Genomic DNA, 24,554 nt, shown 5'->3' with positions numbered 1-24,554 from the left:
ACTAGCTACATAATTGAGAATGTTTTCCTCTTTGAAGTTTGTAATCTTATTTAGAAGAAAGGAGGTATTAATGTCAATCAATACTTTCTCAGGACTCTGAAAATCAAGCTACGGTCAAATTTGTTTTTAACATTTTTATGTATCTTAGATGGTATAAAATTCCCTCACAAAAGCAAATGAATAATGCTTTTTTTAAAAAGTCAGTATTTCCCCACTGTTGTTTCAAAATCTCAATCTAATAACTCATAATATTTGTGTGCTTGTAAAACCTTATTGTAAGTCTTTAGTGTCTCCTAATTTTTACCACCACGTCTCCTTTTATTAATGTTGACAGATCTATTTTTATAGGATATCTCAGAGCTGAGAAACAACAAAATCGACTTTTAAAATACATTCCAACTCTCTCATGAAGTCCACTGGCTTTCCTCTCAGCTCTGAGTATTAGTAAGATTTTGCTCAACATGACCCAGATTCTACTTCTACTGAACATTTACTGATTCTACTCTTCTAGCAACTCAGCTTCTCCTCACGAGTTGGCACTGGTCAGAACGCTACCTCTGAGGCACGGCCTCCTCGGGGGAACAGCCGCAGGCCCGCTGAGCGCTCATGGCTCCCCCATACCTTGCCGGCATAGTGCTGAATTCTGAAACAGCTATGAGGCAGGGACGTGTCATTGAGAAACCGAGAGCTCTTGCTCATCCGGCTCTCGAAGTGCTGGTGGGTGGCACACACTTGGTTGAGCTTCTCCAAGAAGGTCTCGTCGGTGACCGTGCCAGGCCTCAGGCACTCCTCATCCAGCATGGCCAGGATTCCGTTTGTGTTCTGCGAGAAAGGAAGTAAAAAGGTTTCCTTCCTTCCTCACTGTATTGTTTTCATAATGATTCCTAATTACACCGTCAAACACAATTAAAAAACTTAGTCACGAGAAAATTCCGTTCAGTTACAACGAAAAGCAGACAATCAAAACAAGTAACAAAAAGCCACAGAAGTCGGTCCCCTTCCACAGTGTCCCAGGTGTGTGTGTGATGTTGGGGAGGAGGGGTCTGTATCAGTTGCCCTCCCCATTCCCTTCCGCCCTCAGAACAGGACCTATGGAGTCACCTCAGCCACCTCAGCGGGCTGATGACTGCAACTCACATTGTTCGAAAAAGGCAAGTCAGACCTCATATTCAAAACACATTCAAACACAAATCTAAACGTCAGAAACTAATGTGACAATGCTGTCTCTACAACATGTGGTCATAAATCACAAAGCAGTCTTTTCTAAGGCCATTATTTGATTCATAGCTTGAGAAGGAAATTGGTTTCAGATGTTTTCAAATTGTTCATGTGTTCAAAATACGGTTTATTTTGTAGTGTAGTAAAAAAAAAAAGATGTGATTTGGGATCAATGCAATCAAGCTGTATTTCAAGAGTATCTGTTTAGAATAAAATTCGTATTCCACATAAAATTTCAAAACGGGTGTTGAACATGAGTGAGAATTTGTTATGTATTCAGACCCTATGATTGTATTTATCCCAAGAGCAGCCAGCCCAGTTAAAAGGAGTAAAAAATCAGGAATCTTCTACTTTGCTAAATAAAGGCCGTTGTTCCTTGGATTGCCCCTACAGGCTCATATGTCTCCATTCCCAAGAGAATAATCCACTCTACTGACCATCAGCCCCACCCACATCCACCAGGCAAGAGTCCCGGGTTCCTCTCTCCTTCTCCTCACAAGGCCGGGACATCCTCTGACCAGGATTTGTTGATTCCACACAAAACCCAGGGGAAGTGTGGACTCTCAGGAATCAAGTATGTTCATAACAACCCCAGAGTAAACATTACTTTTAGGTAACGCTGGAAGGAAACATTTCCTTTATGTGCCCAGGCTCCTATGTGAACACGAGTTTCTTCAAACATATGTGCAAGGGTGCTTAGGGCTGAGATAATCTAATTAAACTAAGTGTATGAACACTGTTTTCTCTTTTTTTCCTTCTTGAAGGGAAATAATTAAGTTCAAGGTTATTATTTATGAAGGAAAATGTGCTAGTCATGACTTCTGGAAGTCAAGTTCCCACAATTTGGGTTCCACAAAATTTACCAGGAAAACTTTCCAGTCAGTCTACTGATTTCCTAGATATTAGAGTTCTGAACTGCTTACATGGAACATTAGTGTTCACACTCCAACACTGTTCAGATTTTTCAAAACGAAGTTTACTTATTAATAGAAAAACAGTAACGCTTCAGCATATTCAATTTAATTAAAGGTGCAGCTTTCAGGAATATCTTGAAAACAGAGAAGAGATAACTGGCTAATTATATAATTTCCAAAAGGTCTTGTGAAAGGCACTTGTTGGGACATGTAGTGCCTATGATTCTATTCCTAAAACACAGCACTCACCTACCACTGACAACTAAAACCACTGTAGGACAATAAAGGTTATGCATTGTTTCAAATAACTTTGTTATCAAAGCCAGGAGTGAGAGTAATCCTAAGCATAAAATAAGTTTTTCCAGGTTTTCACATACAAATCAATCTTCCTGCAGTCAATTCATTTATAATAAACTACAGACGATGATATAAAAATAAAATATTTAGTAACCTTTTGGAATCTAAGACATATCTAGTAATTTTTTAGACTTCAAAAGCCTTTTCACATATATACAGACAAATGTGGTCACCTGAAAAATCCTATGGCTCTTGGCCACCTGCAAAGTCACACACAAGACATCCCCCGCATAGGTTCTCTGAACCAAGGCTAGGTCAATACTTGAGCCACTCCTGGGGTCCTACTTAACTCAGCTCCCATGACTGTCCCTTCATCTTCCTTTATCTTAACTTGAAGGGCATGTTTTTTTGTTGTTCTTTATTTACTTTAAATTTTTTTTAAATGTTTATTTATTTTTGACAGAGAGAGAGAGACAGAGACAGAGACAGAGCATGAATGGGGGAGGGGCAGAGAGAGAGGGAGACACAGAATCCAAAGCAGGCTCCAGGCTCTGAGCTGTCAGCACAGAGCCCAACATGGGGTTTGAACTCACAGACCGTGAGATCATGACCTGAGCCGAACTCGGACGCTCAACTGACTAAGCCACCCAGGCGCCCCTGTTCTTTATTTACTTAAAATTTTTTCCCAGCTGTACTGAGATATAATTGACATGTAACACTGTGTAAGTTTGAGGTATACGAGGCGATAATTTGGTACCCTTTCAATATTGCAAAATGATTACCACCATAACCTTAGTTAACAGCTCTATCACATCACATAATTACCATTTCTTTTTCGTGATGAGGACATTTAAAAATTACCCTCTTAACTATTTTCAAATACATAATATAGCACTGTTAACTGTAATCACCATGCTACACATTACATCTCTAGAACTTATTCATCTTGCAACTAGAAAGTCTGTACCGTTTGACTGACATCTCCCCATTTCCCCTACTCCCAGCCCCCAGCAATGGCCATTCTCTTCTATTTCTTTGGCTTTTTTAGATTCTACATATAAATGATGTCATGCATTTGTCTTTCTCCGACTAACTTATTTCACTTAGTGTAATGCCCTCAAGGTCCATCTGCGTTGTCACAAATGACAGGATTTCCTTCTTTCTCGTGGCTGAATAACATGCCATTGTATATACACACATCTTCTTTATCCATTCATCTATAGACGGACACTTAGGCTGTTTCCATATCTTGGCTATTGTGAACAACCCTGTAATTAACATGGGAGTAAATATCTCTCTCCAAGATCCTGATTCCGTTTCCCTTGGATATATTCCCAAAGTGGAATTGCTACCATCATATGGTAGTTCTATTTTTAATTTTTTGACGAACCTTCATACTACCTTCTGTTATGGCTGCACTAATTTACATTCCCACCGGGAGTGCACAGAGGTCCTTTTACTTCACATCCTCACCAATAATTATCTTTTTGGTAATAACCATTGAACGGGATATGAAGAAGCTACTAGAGTTTTAGAAATGAAATGGATATTTGATTTGGCGAAAACCTTTTTTTCAGAGCCTCCTCTGACCGGTGCTCATATTCCCAGGAGCCGTGGACCGGACCTGGGTTACCAGTTATACAGAAAAGAATGATGCATGTAAGGCATATTAATGCCCTAAAGGGCTCTGTGATGCGGCCACAAGATGAGCACAGGAAATCCTAGCCAAGGATCAAAATGTCCAGCTGTCTATATGTGTGTTCAAGAACTGTGTATGATTCCTCATGGCTACAATAAAGTCTCTAGAACTCCACAGCTCTCAGAAGTGTCAAAATCATGAAGACACCAAGGCAGTGAGGTCTTCTGTAAGCAGTAAATTATTACTGAGAATTTTTTAGAAAATTATACCTAATACTCACATTTTCTATCAGGTCACAAATGATAGCATTATTGAAGTAGTCAATGTGTGTCCATTCTATGCCCTGAGAAAGAAAGCAGAACAAAATCAGATTCCATACGATGATGATACTACAACACCACCATCTATAAAACAGACTCTGCCATCTTAATATATTTCACTTCCTCTCTGAATATTTCCTTTACACAATAATGCAGCAAATGTCATCTTCCGGTTCCCAAAACTTCCCTAATTGTAGCAGTCCGCCATTGACACGATGTGACTGAAGGAACACCCTTGACCTGTTCTGAGACTGCCCCTCATTCCACTCTGCCATCTGTGACAATTTCCCATGCACTCCCCTGGCTCTGTGCCAAACACGGACTCAACAGGCCCTTGGGTCAATATTACTCTGTGTATATTTACAATGTTTATAAGGAAATAAGTCAGAACTTGATCCCAGGAATCTAGGGCCTACATTTTTCTGTTCTTGATTTGTAATCACAAGGAAAAAATTAATTTTAGAGTCAATCCCATGTTGTAGGGCAGTTGACTATTTCAAATGTAAAAATATCCCAGTGCTAAGACAAAATATTTTCAACATAAGGAAAGACACAAAAACCAACCCACTGGTTCTAATGCTAGCTACAAAGCCAAATCTGTGAGGCTAAATGTAATCGTTCTGGATCTGTTTATACTCTGCCCATAAGTGTAAACATTTATTTTTCCTCTAAGGGGAAGAAATTTAATTCATACAGCAAGCTAGGGATCTTCCTATATATTCTTAGACGTGTCTCAGACAATCTGTACAAACTTTTAAGTTACACATCAAATTTGGGGCAATCTCTTTATGGTGAGAAGACAGGAGGGGAATGAATCTGGCTTTTAGGAAGTTTACGTTAAAAAAGTGCCAGAAAAGTATAAAACATTTCTAAAGCATGATGATCATTCTGAAAGAAAGATGAAATATTTATGATGTAGCTTTCAAGTAGATGGGTCATTTTACTAAGTCACTGGGGATAACAATCACATTAGAAAAATCTATATTGAGGCAAAAAAAAAAAAGGATTCAGTGTCTTTAATGATTTACAACTATGCTATAGAAAATGAAGAAAAATAGGTAGTATCATTATTCACATATTAAAGCAAATAAATGAAAAGGAAACAAAAATATAATACAACATATGCAGAATATAATGATTTCTCCTTTTGTCTGAAATAATTTTATACTTCCAAAAACATTAACTATTTAAAAAATGAAAGGATGAAAACCAAGTATGGTTTTACAATTAAGGATACAAGGACTTTGTAAACACTACTTCTGATTACTTTCAAATTACATTGAGATAATCAATACACAGCACCTGTACAACACCTGGCAATACAGTAAGAGCTCAATAAATATTACCTGTTTTTATTATAAAATTTTAGGAAATCAGTGCTTTTCAAGATTGAACAAAGCCTCAAAATATTTTCAAATTTATAGAGTGATACTGACTTTTTGGGTATATAGTTCTCATAAGTTTTGGCAAATGCATGGTGTAATGTAACCACCAACAAAATTCCCTTGTTTTTCCCCTTGGTAGTCACACTCTCACGACTCCCGTCCTCTGGCAATGACCAACTCTTCTGTCTCTGTCACTTTGCCTTTTCTGGAACAACATATCATGGAATCATACAGTATGCAGACTTTTGAGTCTGGCTTCCTTCATTTGGCATTAGTGCATTTGAGAATCCTTCATTTTATGGTGTTTATCAATTGTTTGTTCCTTTTTCTTTCCTTTTTTTTTGGACAACAGATCGCCATTTTTATTTTATTATTTTTTTCCTTTCATGTTTAATATGTTTTACTCTGGAAAAGCCATGATTAAAATTCTTCAGATGAGCACATGATCAAGTATTTGTTGGCTTAAAAAAATTTTTTTTCGGTAGAGGTGACACACTGTTACATTAGTTTCAGGTGTACAACCTAGTGCCCCAACTTGTCTATACCTTAGTCTATGCCCAACACAAGTGTGGCTGCCATCTGTCACCATGCAACACTACTTCAAGACCATGGACTATCCCACGCTGGGCCTTTTATTTCTGTGACTTATCCATTCCATAACTGGAAACCTGTATGTCCCACTCCCTTTCACCCACTTTGCTCATCCCCCACCACCTTCCCTCTGGCAAGCATCAGTTTGCTCTCTGTGTTTATCAGACTGCTTTTTGTTTATTCATTTGTTTTGTTTTTTAGATTCCACAGGAGGGAAATCATACGGTGTCTGTGTTTCTCAGTCTCACTTATTTCACTCAGCATAATACCCTCCAGGTCCATCCCTGGTGTTTCAAATGGCGTTTCTTCCTTTTTTAAAATTTTTTTTTAATGTTTATTTATTTTTGAGAGAGACACAGAGCACGAGTGGGGGAGGGGCAGAGAGAGAGGGAAACACAGAATCCGAAGCAGGCTTCAGGCTCTGAGCTGTCAGCACAGAGCCCGACACGGGGCTCGAACCCATGAATGCAAGATCATGATTGGACGCTCAACCGACTGAGCCACCCAGGCGTCCCGTGTTTGTTCCTTTTTAATTGCTGAGTAGTGTTTCCTTGTATGGATGTCACAGTTGTTGGTCCATTCATCTCAGACTCTTTTTTTTTAAACACACTATTATTTTACATCATTGCACTAGAATCCACCAGGACTCAAGTCAGTCAACTGATGTTTACTGAGCATCTACTATGTGCCAGGCATTGTTCGAGGCACTAGCAGCAGAGCAGCAAAGATAATCCCAGGTAGCTTAGATGTCATAACAAATGGGTTTTTAAGAGACACAACATGGCTAAACTCAGATAAATCTGATTTTAGGATCATGTTTAGATAGGCTTCGAAATCCACAATTTGTATTATGAGTATAAAAGGAACATTTAAAAAACATATATTTCAACATTACCTCCCGTATATACTCTTCTTGCTCCTCTTTAAGAGTAAGTTCAATGAAGATCTGTTGTAGCTTTTCATTACAATAATTAATAATGAACTGCTCAAAGCTGTTGTCCTATATGGAGAAAAATGAAAACGGCCTTATGAACCATGCACTAGCTGTCCCACAGCAGCGATGCTCCAACAGCTCAATCCATAAGAGACATCACACGCCATCTCGCAGATTTAATTGCAGCCCAGCACACAGCTCCTGGGACACCGAGGCCCAGCACACAGAGGGTTTGCACACCGCAGGCACTCAAGAAATGGCTCACGAGTCAAGTGAATGAATGAGGTATACACACGTTATGCAGTATTTGAAAGATGAAGACTTTTAGTTGACAGAGAAGCACTCTACATGTGGTTTAAAAAAAAAAAAAGTTTCTCCTAAAGGATCAGAAAAGGAACAGTGAGCTTTAGAATCTCTGTCACCCAAGTTCTCAATCTTCCATTCTCAGGTGAAACTCTAGAGCCCAAGAAAGTCTTCCTGACCTGACCACTTATTGCCCCCTTCTGAGGTCAGCTCCCTCATTCAAACTCTTAGATACCAGCACTTTTTAAAAAATCATGCTGTGTGTATATACGTGTGTGCGTGTGCATATGTGTACACATGTATTGATTAGTTTCAGCCTCATCTGTCTCATTAGACTGTATGTTCCTTAAGGGCAAGGGCTGACCACGTGTCTCTCTTGCTGACCAATGTAAGGCCATGCCTTGCACAGGACTTTGCACCTAGCAAGTTCTCCACACGTACTTGATGAGTGAATGAATGAGTGAAGTGCCTAAAAAATAAGAGACCCAAGGGAATCAGCACATCAAAATCATCTCCCCAGCGAGAAACAATCTCTCTTCTCTCAGAAGGCTCACATATTTATCACCCTTCGGCCCCTCAGCAGTTTCTCTTCATGTTAGAGTTACCTCCTATGAACTCCGATGCAAGATCCACACCTAAATCATCTCTGAACAATCCGCAGGGTTTAAGGTACTGACATATATACTGAGGGCACAAAATGCATGCCTGTGGAATGAATACAATTCGCCAAGAACCACACCATTCCGGAAGAGGTAGATCTGGTAAGAAAACATGTTCTCTTCACCTCTATCATATGTCTTTGCAGACAGGAGATGGCAGCCATGGGAGCAAGGGATGGAATGACCTCACCACTGATAAACCTGACTCCTGTCCCACTGAGGTGGCTATTCCTGGCCTAATGAGCTAGGAGTGTCCAGGCGTGAAACTGAAGCTCGTCGCTTCCTGTGAAAACACAGAGCAACTGGCCTTCGAATCTCTCCGTGAGTGACGAAAGCAAAAAAGTCACGCAGTATCTGACCACATTCTTTGCCGGAAGTCAGCTAAGGGTTTCCTATCACCAGTGATGAACTAATTAATCAGGGAAAACTTCTAACTCTAAACCTTAAATGACACATAAACACTATCACTGACTAATCTTTTAATGCTAAATCTGGTCAAGGATAAAAGCTATTTTGTTTTTTGATTTTAATGTTGCAGGTTCTTGCTAAAGGGCACACGCTGATTTTCAAGACAAACACAGTCTTAGGTACAAAGGGCCTTCCCCAATACTCATTTTCACATAAAATTTTAAAAGCTATGTGTTCTAATCTTTGGAACTTAACAATTTTTGTCAGAAGCACAAGCCCATCTGGGATAGATGCCTTATTATGATTATGGTCAGGATAAGGTCATTTCTCAATGAGGAAGTCTAGGTTTCTTAGTTTGGTAAAATATATCCTTATATAATACCACTACCCCAAATTAAACTTACAAATAAAATTAAAGTTTTAATGGGTTTCCATGAAATTCATGGAGTAAATCCTTCCTGTTAATTTAATAAGTCTATGCTCATGGAGCCATTTAAGCAAAATGATGCTGAACTTCATATGGTAATTAATGAGGAAAAGGAAGTGGAGAATAAGTAGTGTCCTTGGACACATCACATGACCATGAACAGCTTGAAGTACGCTCTGCAACAGGACTATGAAATACACACAAGCAGGTTAGAAATCAGAGGCAAAGCTTCACAATTACAACACCACTCAAGGAGTAAGTTAGAACTCAACTAGATTTCCCTTCAACATTTAAAGATTCCTGTATGAATTCTCTATTTCATATCTGCACACAGTTAATCAATGGCCATTTACTGCAAAATCCACACAGCTGGAGAAGCCATTAACACAGGAGCATGCAACAGACTGTCACTGCAAACAGTTCATACTTACTGCATTCTGGTGCAAAAAGGGACAGATTATACAAAATGCAATCAGTTCTTAATTTGCCATAAACTTCTAACAGTAAACACTTATCGACAGTTATTCATTGGTGCAAATGACAGATTTTACCATTCGGGCTATGTTTCTGATTGGCATAAAACTCCGAAATCAAGGCACACGTCCAACCAGTTCAAACCACAGGTCTACAATACCTACAGGTGGTGTCTGAACTGTGGTTCTGCGAGGCGTGAGCTACGCAGGATAAAAAGTCTGACTCAGACAATACCTCATGTGACTTGCTTGAAGTCCCAAGGCTTCAGGATTTAATGCGTCTAATTCTGAATTATCAGGAAAAACGTGTATGTATAACCCATCGCCCCAGGGAGTCAGAGACAGAAGCAATTAGCAGGTCACCACAAGAGTGAAGAGATCCAGCAAGATCCAGAAGCAGCTCCTCTTTCTCACCACCCCACTCCCCCTCACCCCCCCGTGCTGTCCCTGCTATGTCTCTCCTTCAAACATAAACAATGTGGTAAGGAGAGAGCGTTCTGGAGACAGCCTAAGAAAAAAACTGGTCTCTCCTACCTTATCCTGTTGCTTAAAGAACAAAAACAAAATAGAACAGCACAATCACCAAGGCAGAAACCAGCTTACTTCCCCACAGAAATATCTGAGCATTTATTGCAAACATACCTCACAGCCTGCAAAACGTGTTACAAATCACCAGAGCAATCATTATTGCCAAAAATGAAGGCCATCGCATTTCTTATGATCTGTGTTTGAGTTGTTGACATTGTCCAAATGTTTTGGGAAATAGGACTTCACGAATCATTAAAAATAACATGCAAAAGTTTATAATTTGCAAAAAAAAAAAAAAAAATTAAGGAGCAGCCTGGTAGCAGTTCCTATAGCTGCACCTTGCACAGGCTCTGAGCGTGACTTCATGTACACAGGCACTAAACACCGCTGGGTTTTCCACTCGGGTCCTTCTTCCCTTTAGAAAACAGCTAAACTGGATCTAGGAACCATCACATGAATACAAAGGCCCCGAAGCAATTTGATATTTGGATGCTTTTTGTGTGTCGAGAACCGTGGGTGGCCAGAGATCCCTGAGCTGGGCGCTGTCTCCCACATGTCAGTCTCATGAATCAAAGTCTCCTAAGGAGGAAGTGGGCAGGAACTTGAATGACTCATCTCCCCTCCCGTCTCCAGCCATGCCCCATGCATGGAATGTGTCTCCACTGTCTAAGTCACATTTATCCCCAAAGGCTAAGGGAGAAAACTAAAACTTTGGGGAACATCTTCAAATACGCACATCCAGAATTTTCCATTATACCATCTCCCTGAATGGAGCCCAGAACCATCCCACCCCCATTGGACTGCTCTAGGAAAAACAGGTAAACAGCAAGGTGTCTACGTTTGATACTGGTTTACACTGTAGTCACCAAGAGTATACCGGGATAGGAAGAACTTGGTAGGTTTAGAAGTATGTAATATACCAAAACTTTAAAGTCTAGGGTTTCTGTCAAGAATTCCTGAGTTTGAGTCCACCTTTTCAACATCAAAGAAACAGCAAACCATACCCCCCAATGAAGTTCACAACTAGTTTATGCTCTTAAGTATCAACTATGAACTTTCTGCTTGGAAGGATTCTGAAAGATGGATCAAAAATACTGGCCTGTTACTAATTTCTTTGTATTTTCTTGGCAACAGAGGAGGCTAATGATATCTTATACACTAGAAGACAGGGAGACATTTCAGTCTTGTATTCTTTAAATACGTAACATTTTTCTTCCCAGTACACAAACATGGTAAGTTTTAAGAAAAACAGCATGATAGTGCTCTTCTTAAATACTTTAAGCGTTGATTTAAAAGGTTAAAGCAAGAGTAATGACGTCCATACTATTATGAACCATATTATTTCCCTCCATTTTCACTCTAAGGGGTACTTTAAATCTTCTCCTTCCTCTTCAAGTTCTCTTGCATTTCATTGATTCTCTCATTCACATGGAGAATGAAATCAGAGGAAAAAAGCTGGAACAGAAGGGATTGCCTATAACCAGGATCAATTTTCTTCTAAAAACAATTTAGAAAACAAATCTCATAACCACGAGGCACACTTACCAAGCTATACTGACTCTTACCCAACTATTAGGTCATTTGATTTGGAACAATCATTGCATCTAGCCTATCATATCTTTACTGTATATGGTTCATATACAATATATGTATATGAGGTTCATATATGTATATGAGGCTCAAAAGGGCAAGATGAATAAAGAGCTAGCCCTTCAAAACAACTAGCCCTTTGCCTGCACGAAACTAGCTCCATTGTATGAAAAGTGAAATATCCAGCCTGCTGTTCTGTTTTGGCCTATGGCACACTAATAATTTATTAATTTTCCCAGTAAACTACCTGCCAATTGTAGTACTTCCCAGATAAGCACTTAGCAAGAAGCTAAATCGATTCAGATGGCTCAACTTAGTCTTGAATTTAATTTTTTAAAAAGAATAGCTGTTGTTCTTTTATGGTGATGCTACGAACGTCTCTCAGAGATCAGCTATAAGAACATCCAAACTTGATTGTGTGGAATTGGAGTGTCTGGATTATGTAACTCTCTTCCCTTACAAAGTCGGACTGACGTTAAATAAGGATTTCTGGCTAGATTTTTCCTCTCTGTGGATTTTAACTCACTTCCCCTTCTTTTTGGTATCAGTGTTCCACTAATCTGTTTTCCAAACTGACATCAGATCACATGCGGCCAGCAAGGCAGGGCTATTCACACAGCTGGCCCTGGAATGCTTTGCAGTCAAATCCATGTGTCATCATCCCATGGTTTAATGCATCAGTTTCCCTCTTCCGTTTAGAGACGGACCAAAATGGATGAAAGGTTTCCACCAGCTCAGCTGAAAAGTGTTTTCATGGGAACTGTCAATGGGGTCATGAGGCAGAATTAGAGACATTAAAATTTTTTTCTTCTCTGGACCTTTACTGTCCAATTTTTAAAGTGATGCCCAGGGTGTTCTACAAGGCAGAACCCTTAATTCTTGCAGTCAATTTCAAGGAAAGTAAAGGCAGAATTTTCATTATATTCTATCAGTTTATTTTCGCTGGGGTAGACAGTATCACAGAAATCTTCATTTATGCACTGATGAGGATTCTGAATACTTCTCCCTAAGTCAGACCTTGAGCCCTTATATTTCAGCTTGTGGTACTTTTAAGTCCTTAATTATCTGGCTTCCTTATGTTCAACAGTATGAACTTCCTGATGTTTCCATGTTTTCTAATTTTGCTGAGAATCCAGGAAAACTATGGGATGGCATCTAGGGTGCGCATGTGAATAAATCACAAGCAAAAAAACCATTTCTAATTCTGTATCAAAGAGCAGGTAAAAGTATCTAAAAGCACACACCCAAATCTCTATTCTGTGCTCCCCCAAATAAATTTAATTGTAAAATAAATAATGAAGCAGATTACTAAGAATCAAGATGTTTGGAAGATTAACCTGAGAAAGTTTACACAGGAAAATGCAGAGAACAATTAGTTATGATGAAAGACAAGTCTTAATTCTCTCAAGGAAACGGAAAAAAAATCAAAGCATCTATTGCATGGAGAAGGAAAAATAACTTCTCATGATTTTAGGGCCATCATAAGATCTGCTGTAGACATGACTGGTTAATTTGGCCTTGACTGAAATTTCTGGTTTTTTTGAGTACAGTTGACACACATTACATTAGTTTCAGGTGTGCAACATAGTGACTCGAAAAGTCTATACTTTGTGCTATTTTCACCACCAGGGTAGCTACCGTCTGTCACCACAGGATGCCATTAGTGCTCGCTTCGGCAGCACATATACCATAGGATGCCATTAGTGCTCGCTTCGGCAGCACATATACCATAGGATGCCATTACCATATTGGCGACTATATTCCTTATGCCGTGCCAAAAGTTCTATTTATTATTTTTTAAGTTTATTTATTTAGAGAGAGACAGAGAACACGAGTGGGGGAGGGGCAGAGAGAGGAGACAGAGAATCCCAAGCTTGCACTCTCAAACCCTGAGACTATGACCTGAGCCAAAACCAAGAGCAGGACGCTTAACCAACTGAGCCACCCAGGCTCTCCCGAAAGTTCTGTTTAAAAAGAATAAAAATATAACCTGTTTGCTTTTGGGTAAAGCTGCCCAAGTGATTCCAACATGCTGCTAAGTTTAGGAACTACTGAGCTGGAACATTCTTCTGAAGAAGAAAGAAGGGCATTTTCAAATATAATGCAGGCATTTTCATAACTGAAGTCCATAGTTGTAACAGTGTTGAGACAATTCAGGATATAACTTGCAGAAGTGAAGCACAGGCATAAAGATGGGCTTGGAGAGAAACCTGAATTGGCCATTAAGTAAAAAATATTCCCACATTGCTACAGGATGTTTTACCCCATCCCAAGTTACAGGTTGTGTCCACTCAGAACACCTAACTTCGTTGTTGTTGTTGTTGTTGTTTTTAAGTTTATTTATTTGGTGGGGGGAAGGGAGGGAGGGAAGGGGAAGGGCAGAAAGAGAAGAAGAGAGAGAGTATCAAGCAGGCTCTGCACTGACAGAATGGAACCCAACACGGGGCTCAAACTCACGAACCACAAGATCATGACCTGAGCCGAAACCAAGAGTCCGAAGCTGAACTGAATGAACCACCCGGGCGCCCCTCTAACTTCTGTTTGGATTAGATCTGTAGCAAACGCATTTTTAAAAAGTAACCTAGTTTCTTGATCAGACCTTCCTACCAGATAGGATGTGCCCTCAGCCAGGAACAGACCCTCCATCTTAGGGTTGGCTAATATCACTGTAGGCTCCATGCAGGGAAGGAACAGCTGTCTTGTTTACCGCAGGAATATGATTCCTATTAGGCAGTAAATAAATAATGACAAATGACTTCCTCACTTAGGCATGGTTAAACTGCTCATGGGGTATAACTCAGCTCCCTGAGTGCTGTGTGGTCACTTACCACATGGCTGATTAGATCTTAGGACAGACCAGAATGTGAAGACAAGCTGATGTCCCCTCATGACCCCATTATCCTATTAAAAAAAGTTTTCATGTATTGTGACATGACATTAGGCACCTGGCCTAATAGATCAATAAATCTTCTTATGGCAACATAAAAATAAAATAAAACCAGTTTCTTTGATTTTAGATACATCATTAAATGTGTGTGTGTGTGTGTGTGTGTGTGTGTGTGTGTGTGTGTGTGTGTGTGTTTCCTTCTAACTTTCTAGTAAGATCTCTACTTTTGTCCTGTTCATGAAACCATCTAAATATAGATCAGCAGTGTGCTAGGTAAGAAATCATTTTCCCTGCCAACTATAAACAATGATTTTGACAGGCTGCCCTTTGGTAACAGTAACCTGAGGACTTGCTAGAAAGAAACTAATTTCATCACCACGAGTTCTGAGTATACTCAAGCAGTTCTCCTCACACACAAACCTCAAATTCTTCCCTATTGCCACGAGACCAGAAACTTTCTTTTGCGTAGTCTGCTAAAGAGGCATCAATACAAGTGGACATTGTGCTGAAGAACAGTTTTCAATGGTCGGCAGGACAGGGGGCAGCAGGCAGGACACAGCACAGGTGTCCCACGCTTGGCCACCAGCACGCAGAAGAACTCCAGGGGTGTTCCCCATGCTGGTCAGTTTGGAATGAGAACAATGGTACAGAAATAGGGATTGAGAAGCTTATCATGTTTGGGTTTTCTCCTTTATTTCCAGGTACTGGGGACCCTGTGAGTTTGGGGAGAAAAGTAACAAAAAGGCCCTATCAGAGGTTTTTTATTATTTATGAAGGGGGCCTAGGATTTAGGTCCTGAGTCTGCCATTTTGTAGCCATGTAACTCCAGCATAGTGACTTGACCTTCAGAGCCTCACCTACTCACCTGTAAAATAGGAATAGTAGTAACTATTTCATGAAGTGCTTGTGAAAATTAAATCAGACAATATATGTAACACTTCCCACAATGCTTGCATACAGTCAGCCCTCAAGAATGATTTACCCCTGGCTACTAAATACAGTACATGATCAAGCAGGGATCTTGATTTACAAAAATTTATTACAAAAATAAATGTAAGAAAAAGATATTTGTTGGAAAGTCCTGGCTTAGCTGCAGGGAGGGGGCTGATGTTTTTTTTTCTGTTCTGTGAACCTGATAATTTGGAACACATAAACACTTTTGGTGGTCATTCTGGGCAGGGCCTGGTTATTTAAAGGAATTCACAAATCATTACTTATGGGGAGAATGAAGAGAGGAGGAGCCTGATCTACTTGTTATTTTCCTGAACCAAACTAAAATACCACTCCGGAGAAATAAGAGTAAGAGTTTTAAAAGATCCTTACAATGGGGAAAGGAGCAAAAAACAAAAAAACAAAAAAAAACAAAAAAATAAAGCAAAGCGAAACAAAAATTCTTAAAACACTTCTAAATGTCAAAGCAAAAGGATAAATAGGAAATTCCAATATAAGTATATAATTTTTAAGTATTTAATTTGTAATAAGCATGCAGTCTTTTTAAAAAATTCATTATGAAGTTTACCAGAAATTCTTTCAATCTTTGCAACAGAACTCACACTGTAAGATTGCAGTTGGATAAGACCCAACAAATCACGCAATCCAGACCCTGAGCCTGAGCCCATCAGGATGAAATGCCAGCACTGGCCAGGCCAGACTGGCATCTGGCTCTCCTGTCCCTGGCTTTTTCATGGCATCATCCTGTCTCACTTTCCTACAAATGACTGAATGACTACAGGCACAATGTCCATAAACCTTGTTGGAAATTGCCCAGTAAGAATTTTGAATCTGCAATTACAAAAGTCAAATACTGATACAAGAAGTTCTTCCTAAACAGCATTGTCTCCAAAATGCTGGCTGTCAGCACTTAAACACACACACATATAATACACACACACACACGCACACACACAAGTTTTGTTACATCAGCACAGAGGTTTTTTGTAGATTCAAAGTTATATTAACTATATATTAAATGCTGTCTATAGAATATATGATTTAATTTCCAACTATTATGCATGAATAGAAACAATACAAAGAATAGAAAAAAGCTTACCTCAAAAATTTCAAAACCATAAATGTCCAAAACACCCATGACCTTCTTTCTCACTTTTGTCTGTGCCTTAAAAAAAGTTTTAAAATAATGAGTTGAATTTAGGCCTGAAATATAACACTAAAAGCATACTAAGGAAGATAGACTTATGTTACAAGTTAACTGTGTTTCACAACTAGAATAACTATAATTTAGTTGTTGTTTTTTAATCTATGACATAGGATACTGGTATAGAATTTTCCAGAAATTTTAATGATAGATGACTTATTTAAAGAAGGCATTAGTGATACCTAATTATAATAAACAATCACTGAATCTTACAATAGGTCGGGCCTTTCAAACTCCCAATACTCCAATACCCTCATTTTATTGACAAACATATCAGTAGGTTGAGAGGTCAAGTGACCTTTTCAGCCAAGTGTGTACAACTAGTTAGATGAGCCACGACCATGACCTGGGATGCAGACTCTCAGAGTTAACTCTGCAAAACCCATGAGGCCACTGACCGGTGAGATTTCTCACAAAAACATCTATGCAAAACAAAACAGAGTCCTGACAAATTTCAATTCTATGCAAGGTAAATTATTTTCAAGGAACAGTCTTATCTGATTATAAAATTAAAATATCTTTAACTTAACGTTTATAATCTGAACACATCTATTATAGCTGATTTATCTGGTTGCAGAGATTCAGTACCTTAATGCTTTCATTGATTCGATTTACCAACCATGAAAATAACCTGCTATAGAGGTTTTTAGCCAGAGCATCACGGGCATAATATGCCTATTGAAAAAGAAAAAAAAAGACAAGAAAAACTCAACACCCACGATTGTCACAATGCTTAATTTCAATAAAATAATAAAGGTATTTTTTAAATATTTAAAGTTCTTGTATTTCAAGTTATTTTCAGAGCCAGTTTTTACTATACTCTGGATGAACAATTAAACCGTTAAGAGAATTGAGCAAATTATTTATCCTCAATCATTATACTTTTTTGCATCCCAGGAAACTAATTCTAAATATTGCAAACACTTTCTCCATAAAGATACTCATCTCTGTATTACAGAACAGAGAAAAATCAGAGGCACTTTAGAAGTCCAACAACAGGGGAATAGTAAGAAAAAGAAATGAAAGCCTACTGAAAGGGAAGTTACACAGTTATCACAGAATGATCACTATGAACATTAGGTAAGAAAATGGAAAATGCTTATGTTTTGTGAAAATAAAAATCTGTCTATTTAATACAGTGACTATATCTTTTTAACCCCTACACGTAGGAAAGGAAACTCAACGGAAAAACATTAAAATGGTTTTGACTGATGTGATTCAGAAATGTTTTCCTTCATTCAACCTTCTCAACATTAAAAAAAAAATTTAATGTTTATTTATTTTTGAGAAAGACAGAGAGAGAGAGAGAGAGAGAGAGAGAGAGAGAGAGAGAGACAGACAGACATAGAACATGAACAGGGGAAGGGCAGAGACAGAAAGAGAGAAGGAAAATCCCAAGCAGACTCCGCACTGTCAGCATAGAGCCTACTGCGGGGCTCAAACCCATGAACCGCAAGATCATGTCCTGAGCCAAAGTCGGATGCTTAACCTACTGACCCACCCAGGTGCACCCCTTCCGAACATTTTAAAAAAGATATTCCATAACATCTAGAGGCTAGAGTCACGATACACTGTGGGCAATATACTGTATAATACAAATAAATGCTTTTATTTGCTTATTCATTTATTTGAAGCTCTTCAGAGCTACTTGCCAAAGAAGAGGCAGAGGACATAGTCTCTCCACCCCTGACTTAGAAGGCACACCCTGGAGAAAGTCATCCTTGCCAGGAAGCACCTAAGAGTCCCTGCACATATCGGGTGCCACGAGCATTTAGCTAGTGCACACCAACAATGTGATGCAGTGCTCTTGGGGAGGCCCGAGCGCCAGCAGCTTCCGGGGAGGAAAGCGAGATGGTCTGCTGCTGGGATTTTGGGTTTTGTTTTGTTTTGTTTTGTTTTACAAAGAGAGCGAGAGAGCAAGCAAGAGCATGAGTGGAGGAAAGGGACAAAGGGAGAGAACCTTAAGTAGGCTCCACACTCAGCACGGAGCCCGACTGGGGCTTGATCCCACAACCCTGATATCATGACCTGAGCTGAAATCAAGAGTCAGACGCTTCTCTTGATTCTGGCTCAGGTCACGATCTCACAGTTCATGAGATCAAGCCCTGAGTTGGGCTCTGCACTCACAGTGCAGAGCCTGCTTGGGATTCTCTCTCTCCCCCTCTCTCTGCCCCTCTCCTGTGCTCTCTCTCCCTCTTTCAAAAATAAATAAACATAAAAAAAAAAGAGTTGAATGCTCAACTGAGTGAGCCACCTAGTCGCTCCAGTTTGCTGCTGTGTTTAACACTCTGGCCACATGCATGCATTTCACTGCTTATAAGCAGAAATTTGAGCATTACTATTAAAGCTTTACATTTTTATGTTATAAAGAACACAACTTATTAGATTATACAGAAATTCTTTTCCCACATTTCTTTCTAAATGAAGTGTAACAGCTTTAATAACATAGGCCCTTCGTTGGCAACAAATCGTAGCTTTAGAGTACCTTTCCAGTTCATCTGACACTTCCATGCTAATCCTGAACCTCTCCCTAGAAAATCCATCAATTAATTGGCACAAAAAAAATAAAACCCAAGCACACAATGTCATCTTGGAGGGTAACAGTGGTTAATGATTCCACTGCAGAAAATGCATATATATGCTGAAATGGGGAAAGAAGCCTGGATTTAGATGAATGCCTTTTCTCTACCCTCCTTCTAGCTTTTACTTTCTTCACATAGGCCATAGAAGTGCCTAGAACAGCACCTGGCACAGAGTAAGCCTATACATGTATTTATATTACGATTTCTGAAGTATCCTTTTCCTATCCCACCTGTGAGCCTATAGAATTCTTTCTTAATCCTTTCCCCTTTCTTTTCGTAAATTCTAGTTATCTCAAAACACTGCATAACCTCAAAACATTACCTATTTATAAACAGAAATGTCATCATAATGGCATCCAGTTTTTTTTAGCTATGTGCTGATTCCAACAAACCACCATTTCAATATGCAACCGAACTAATAGTGACAACTCATTCTGGCAAACTCCTTTATATTTTTTAAAATGCATTCACAGCCCATGTTCATCTTCTTTATTTCTTTCGAACAAATACTTATTCCAGAAGTCTCAAACTCAAATGTTTCCAGGGACTACATGACAGAAATGAATGGGAAATAGTATGATCTGTAGACGCATTCCACATTAAAGGCACTCAAATTCAAAATTTAAAAAGCAAGCACACAAAACAAAACAGAACAACAAGACAACAAAACAACCCTTTCATCAAATAAAATATGCCTATTGAGCTATATCTGGTACCAGGGGCTGCCAATCTGCCAGCCCTGATTTCTAGAGTCTGATTCATGCCACCAAATCTCCATAATAACATCCTCCACAGTACGGGAAGGAATGTTTATTCTCATTTAAGGATCACTAACAAGGTGTACAGAAATGAAGGACGACACTGACAGCATGGATTCACCATCTCAGATTCTAAGCACAACATGAAGAGACTGCACTTCTACAGCGGCATTGAAGCGCACTGAAAAAATCCCAAGTGAAATGTGCTTCAGCGATGACTGGTATTAGGTGTGGCCCAGGTGGAAACACAAGAGATGCATGGCCATGGGGGGCCTACCCTGTAGCAGCTTACAGTGGAGTGGTGGAGACCAAATCCATGAGTGAAACAATCAGAGAACGAGTGTCCAACAGCAGGGGAAAAACGAATTCCCAGAAGGGAGAAGAGGGGGACTATGTGATCTTCCTGGATGAGGGGTAATTAGATGGACCATTCAGACAGGCAGGAAGAATTAGCCACGCCATGTGGGGAAGGGATAAGGAAGAGCGAAGGCACCGGGTAAAAATAAGCATGGCATTTATAGAAGTAGCAGGGAATAAACTGAGATAAAGAAAGGGTGCAGGGTCAGATTACTGAGGGCTTGGAAGCCAAGGAGAGAGGATGTGGCAAAAGCTGAACTACAACTCTGTCTTGAGTTCCTATCATTTCACCATGAGTCACTGTATCTGAGGAAAGATCTAAATGCCTTGGGCAAAATGAGGAATGGGGCAATACGGATGATGATGGGGTCCAAGAACTGAAGCTATGAGGAAACATTAATAAAACAAATTAGTTCTTGCTGGAATCAAAACGTTTTAGGCAGTAAGACTGGTAGAAACCTAAACCCTACATTAAAAAAAAAAAAAAAAAAAAAAAAGAACTTGAATAAGGAACTGAAAAATCGAGGACCTCAAGCCAAATTCTTTTATGCTAAAGGTTAAAACAATGTGGAAAAGTTTAACCCAGTGATGTAAGGTGACTCAAGCTTATAAAGTAAGACGCACCTGGGCCCGGTTTCCGGAGAGGATGATTAAAAAGCGAGAGTAAAACACACAGTAAAAACAGACCAACATTTACCCACATATATATTCCATATATACCCACGTACATGTGGATATTCTTAAAGGACCTTCTTAAACAGGAGGCATTTTCTCATCGCAATACTTTTTACTTAACGATCCCCACTCTGCCTATTGAAAACGTCTAAACTCAGTGTGACCTTAGTACAGTGGTTCTCAAAATGTGGTCCCTGGACCACCGGCAGCAGCAGCTCTGAACTTGTTAGACATGCAAATTCTTCAGTCCTACCTCAGGCCTACTGAATACAGCAGCCTAGGGGCACAGCCTGCAAACCGTGTTGGACAAACCCTTCAGGTGGCACTGAGGTACACTCAAGTTTTAAAGTTTGAGAACCACCGCCACACTGAACCTTCCCAGCCACGTTACTCTGAATCCCCTTCGCGTGTCTAAAGCTACGGCCAAGCTAGACCACCCCTCCCCCTGATGTGGACTCCAAACTTGGCTTTTCTCAGTTTTCTTTTTGAAACCCCCTACTGCCCATTCTTCATTCATCTAAATCCTTCAAGGCTGGCTCAGAAATTATCTTCTCCATGGCGTCTTCCTTCATCCCTTATGTCCCTGCTAATGGTCTACATGGGGGCCTGTGCTGAGCAGGCTCTCAATGAATTTTTCTTGATTAAGTCAGTGACTCACCATCTGACTTTGCATGAGTGAGACTGACCTGGACAGACATGACAGCAGAAGCAGTAATTTAGGAAGAAGGACACACAACAGTTCTAACCAGAAGAGGATCGTTACAAATCAAATTTACATATAACCGAAGTTATAGTATTTTTCATAGTCAAAGCACCTCACCTGAAATACGAAATCAACACTGAAAGCTACAGACACATAGGCATCCTTGGGTTAGTAGCAAAGACCAGTTCAGAGAGGCAAAGAGAAAGACTAAATCCACCTACTGTCTTACAGATGCTTAAGGCCACTTACAAAGAGGAGGAGAATACAGTTGGACTATAGGCTGAGAATAAAGTAGGCCTCTGTGCCAAAAGTGCCGAATCAGTCATTGAATTCCAGTGCAGATCAGCACAGATGGGTGGGAAAATGTCTAAGCTGTAGAACAAAGGCTTTACATTGAAAGGGGCTTCAGAAGCTTCCTTGGTGTAACATCCACACGTGCATCCATCCATTCATCCATCCACTGAACTTGAACCAAAGGACAGAAGAAGTAAGCAAATCAGACCTGAGTCTTAGAAAGATTTCATTGTCTTCAGATGGGCAGTATACGAAAAGGAAGGCAGGAAAGCCAATCTGGCCTCTCCAAACTGGCTTCTCCCACTGTGTTCTCCAAATTAGTGAATGGCAATCCTACTTTTCCAGTTGCTTGAGTGAAACATGTTGGGAGCCATCCTTGACTCTTCTCTTTCTCTCATGCCACATCTTAAGCTAACAGCATCAAAATGTACCCAGGTGTAACCGCTTCTCACTCTACTGCTACCACCTGGTTCAAACACCATCAATTCTAGGTTAGCACACAATTCCTTGCAGCTTCCTGGTGCCATGAACGGAACGTCTGTATCACCACCCAGCCCCAAATCCATATGTTGAAGCCCTAATCCCCAATGTGATGGTATGTGAAGGTGGGAGCCTTAGGAGATAGATTTAGATGAGGTCATGAGGGCAGAGCTCCCATGATGGAACTGGGGTCCTTATAGGGGGACGAGGACACCAGAGCACACCGTCCCCTCCCCCACCCCTTGCCCTATGAAGAGGATACAGCAAGAAAGTGGCCATCTGTCAACCAGGAAGATGGCCCTCACCAAGAATGCAACCATGCTGGTCCCCTGATCTCAGACTCCCAGCCTCCAGAACTTTGAGGAATAAATGGTTCTTTTTGTTTGTTTAAGCCACCTAGACTATGGTAGTCTGTTATAGTAGCCCAACTAAGACACCTTGCTTTTACCCATTCTCCCCCTGCACTCTGCTCTCCACATTGCAGCCAGAATGACCCTTTGAAATACAAGGCAGATCATGCCAGTGGTATCATTTCCCAGCTCAGTCAGACGCAACTTCCCTGCCCTAGCACAGTGGGTCTCCCTTACTCTGCTCTCGTTTTTCTCCTTGTCTGCTGCTAGCTTGCTGTATAAATTCATTTATATACGAGGCCTACTGGCTATGGCCACTCCTCCTACCAAAATTTTAACCTCTGCGAGGGCAGGGATCCTTATCTGTTTAGTTTACTGCTGTGCTCCCAGTGCTTAGAATGATGTCTGCAATACAGTATGGACAGTTAAGATAACAACCTGCAAAATGAAATTTTTGTGTCCACTTATGTAAAAAATATCACAGACTTTTTAAAAACTCACTTTCTGGCCAGGATGTTTCACTCACCTGAGCCACGTTCAGTGTAGTTGAAACCTTCTCCTGCTTGGCCTCAACAGTTCGGAAACTGAAAGCTCGTTCTAGAACTGATTGATCAATGCCGGTCAACTCACAAATTTCTTTTAACTCTGTTGGGGGACAGACACAAAAAGTGACTACACATGTGCTGCTAAAAATCCTTGTCAAGGCTTAGGATGTTCTTCCTAAAGCACATTCAAATCAAATAGTATAAAATGTAGAACTCAGAAGACTTAAAACTCAGCTCTAATTATGCTTCTGTTCAGTTTCGCTGGAAAGCATTTTCCAGTGAAGTTTTCCAGTGAACAGAAGTTTTCTTTCTAGATTAAGAAGTGGGCAGATGCTCAAAAGCAAGTTTGCTATATAAGGTTGACTCTCCGCTGACTTACCATTTTTATCTTTGATTTTGCTTTCATCTAAACCGTTCACTCGAGATTCGGGCTTGAACTCGATGTTCCCCAGTTTCAACACGGCTGCTACCACCTCCAGGACAGACTCAGCTTCGTGATCCATAAAACCCACAATCTGCATGGCATTCTGGGAGTGGGGGGAGAAAAGCAGCTGTTTTCTTTCTGTCACTCTTTATATTATTTTTTTAATGAATCGTGCAACAGATTTGTTTCTAAACACACAACAACAAAAAAGACAAAGTGCCCCAGAATAAGCCCTCCAAGAGGAAACCTAAGAACAGACCTGACAGCACCAGTTGGGGCTGTAGCTTGTTTAATGGTTTCAAGCTGTGATTCAAGGGTCCCTGGGGCATTCTGCATGCTGGGGCAAAGAGGTGGAGGGGAGCAAAGAGGAATTTGGAAGAAGAGGAGGCTAAGAGCCAAGCCTTGGGTTCCAACCCCCGCTTCATCCGCAGCAGCTCGGTGTGTATATCTCTGTGTCTGTGTGTGTCTGTGTGCACGTGTGCACAATGCGTGTATGCGTTGAGTACGTGTTGTTTTTTTATACCGGGTTCTGCTGCTAGAAATAAATCCGAACAAAAAGCTTTTATGACTCCTATATAAAAACCTCCTCGTTTATTTTACAAGAGAAAAACTGGTCTGCAAAGGTGAAGTGCCCGACCCAAGGCATTACAGGTAACAG

The 24,554-nt window shown here is 40.2% G+C and overlaps 1 protein-coding gene across 4 annotated transcripts in view; it reads right to left on the bottom strand.

Annotated features, from left to right (window-relative positions):
- MYO1B (myosin IB) overlaps positions 1-24,554 on the bottom strand; it is a 187,585-nt gene that overhangs the window by 35,129 nt on the left and 127,902 nt on the right. For all 4 annotated transcript variants that reach the window (XM_042994938.1, XM_042994939.1, XM_042994940.1 and 1 more), the window contains exons 10-16: positions 23,852-23,999; positions 23,454-23,572; positions 17,317-17,403; positions 16,624-16,689; positions 7,260-7,364; positions 4,349-4,411; positions 622-822 (exon numbers count right to left, since the gene is read on the bottom strand). In XM_042994938.1, coding sequence (XP_042850872.1) covers positions 622-822; positions 4,349-4,411; positions 7,260-7,364; positions 16,624-16,689; positions 17,317-17,403; positions 23,454-23,572; positions 23,852-23,999 — 789 coding nt within the window. The remainder of the gene's footprint in view (positions 1-621; positions 823-4,348; positions 4,412-7,259; positions 7,365-16,623; positions 16,690-17,316; positions 17,404-23,453; positions 23,573-23,851; positions 24,000-24,554) is intronic.

The sequence above is a fragment of the Panthera tigris genome, chromosome C1 (genome assembly GCF_018350195.1).
Source record: "Panthera tigris isolate Pti1 chromosome C1, P.tigris_Pti1_mat1.1, whole genome shotgun sequence".
Taxonomy (NCBI): Eukaryota; Metazoa; Chordata; class Mammalia; order Carnivora; family Felidae; genus Panthera; species Panthera tigris.
Note: the sequence above shows the minus strand (reverse complement) of the source record. Positions and strands in the feature narration are given on the sequence as shown.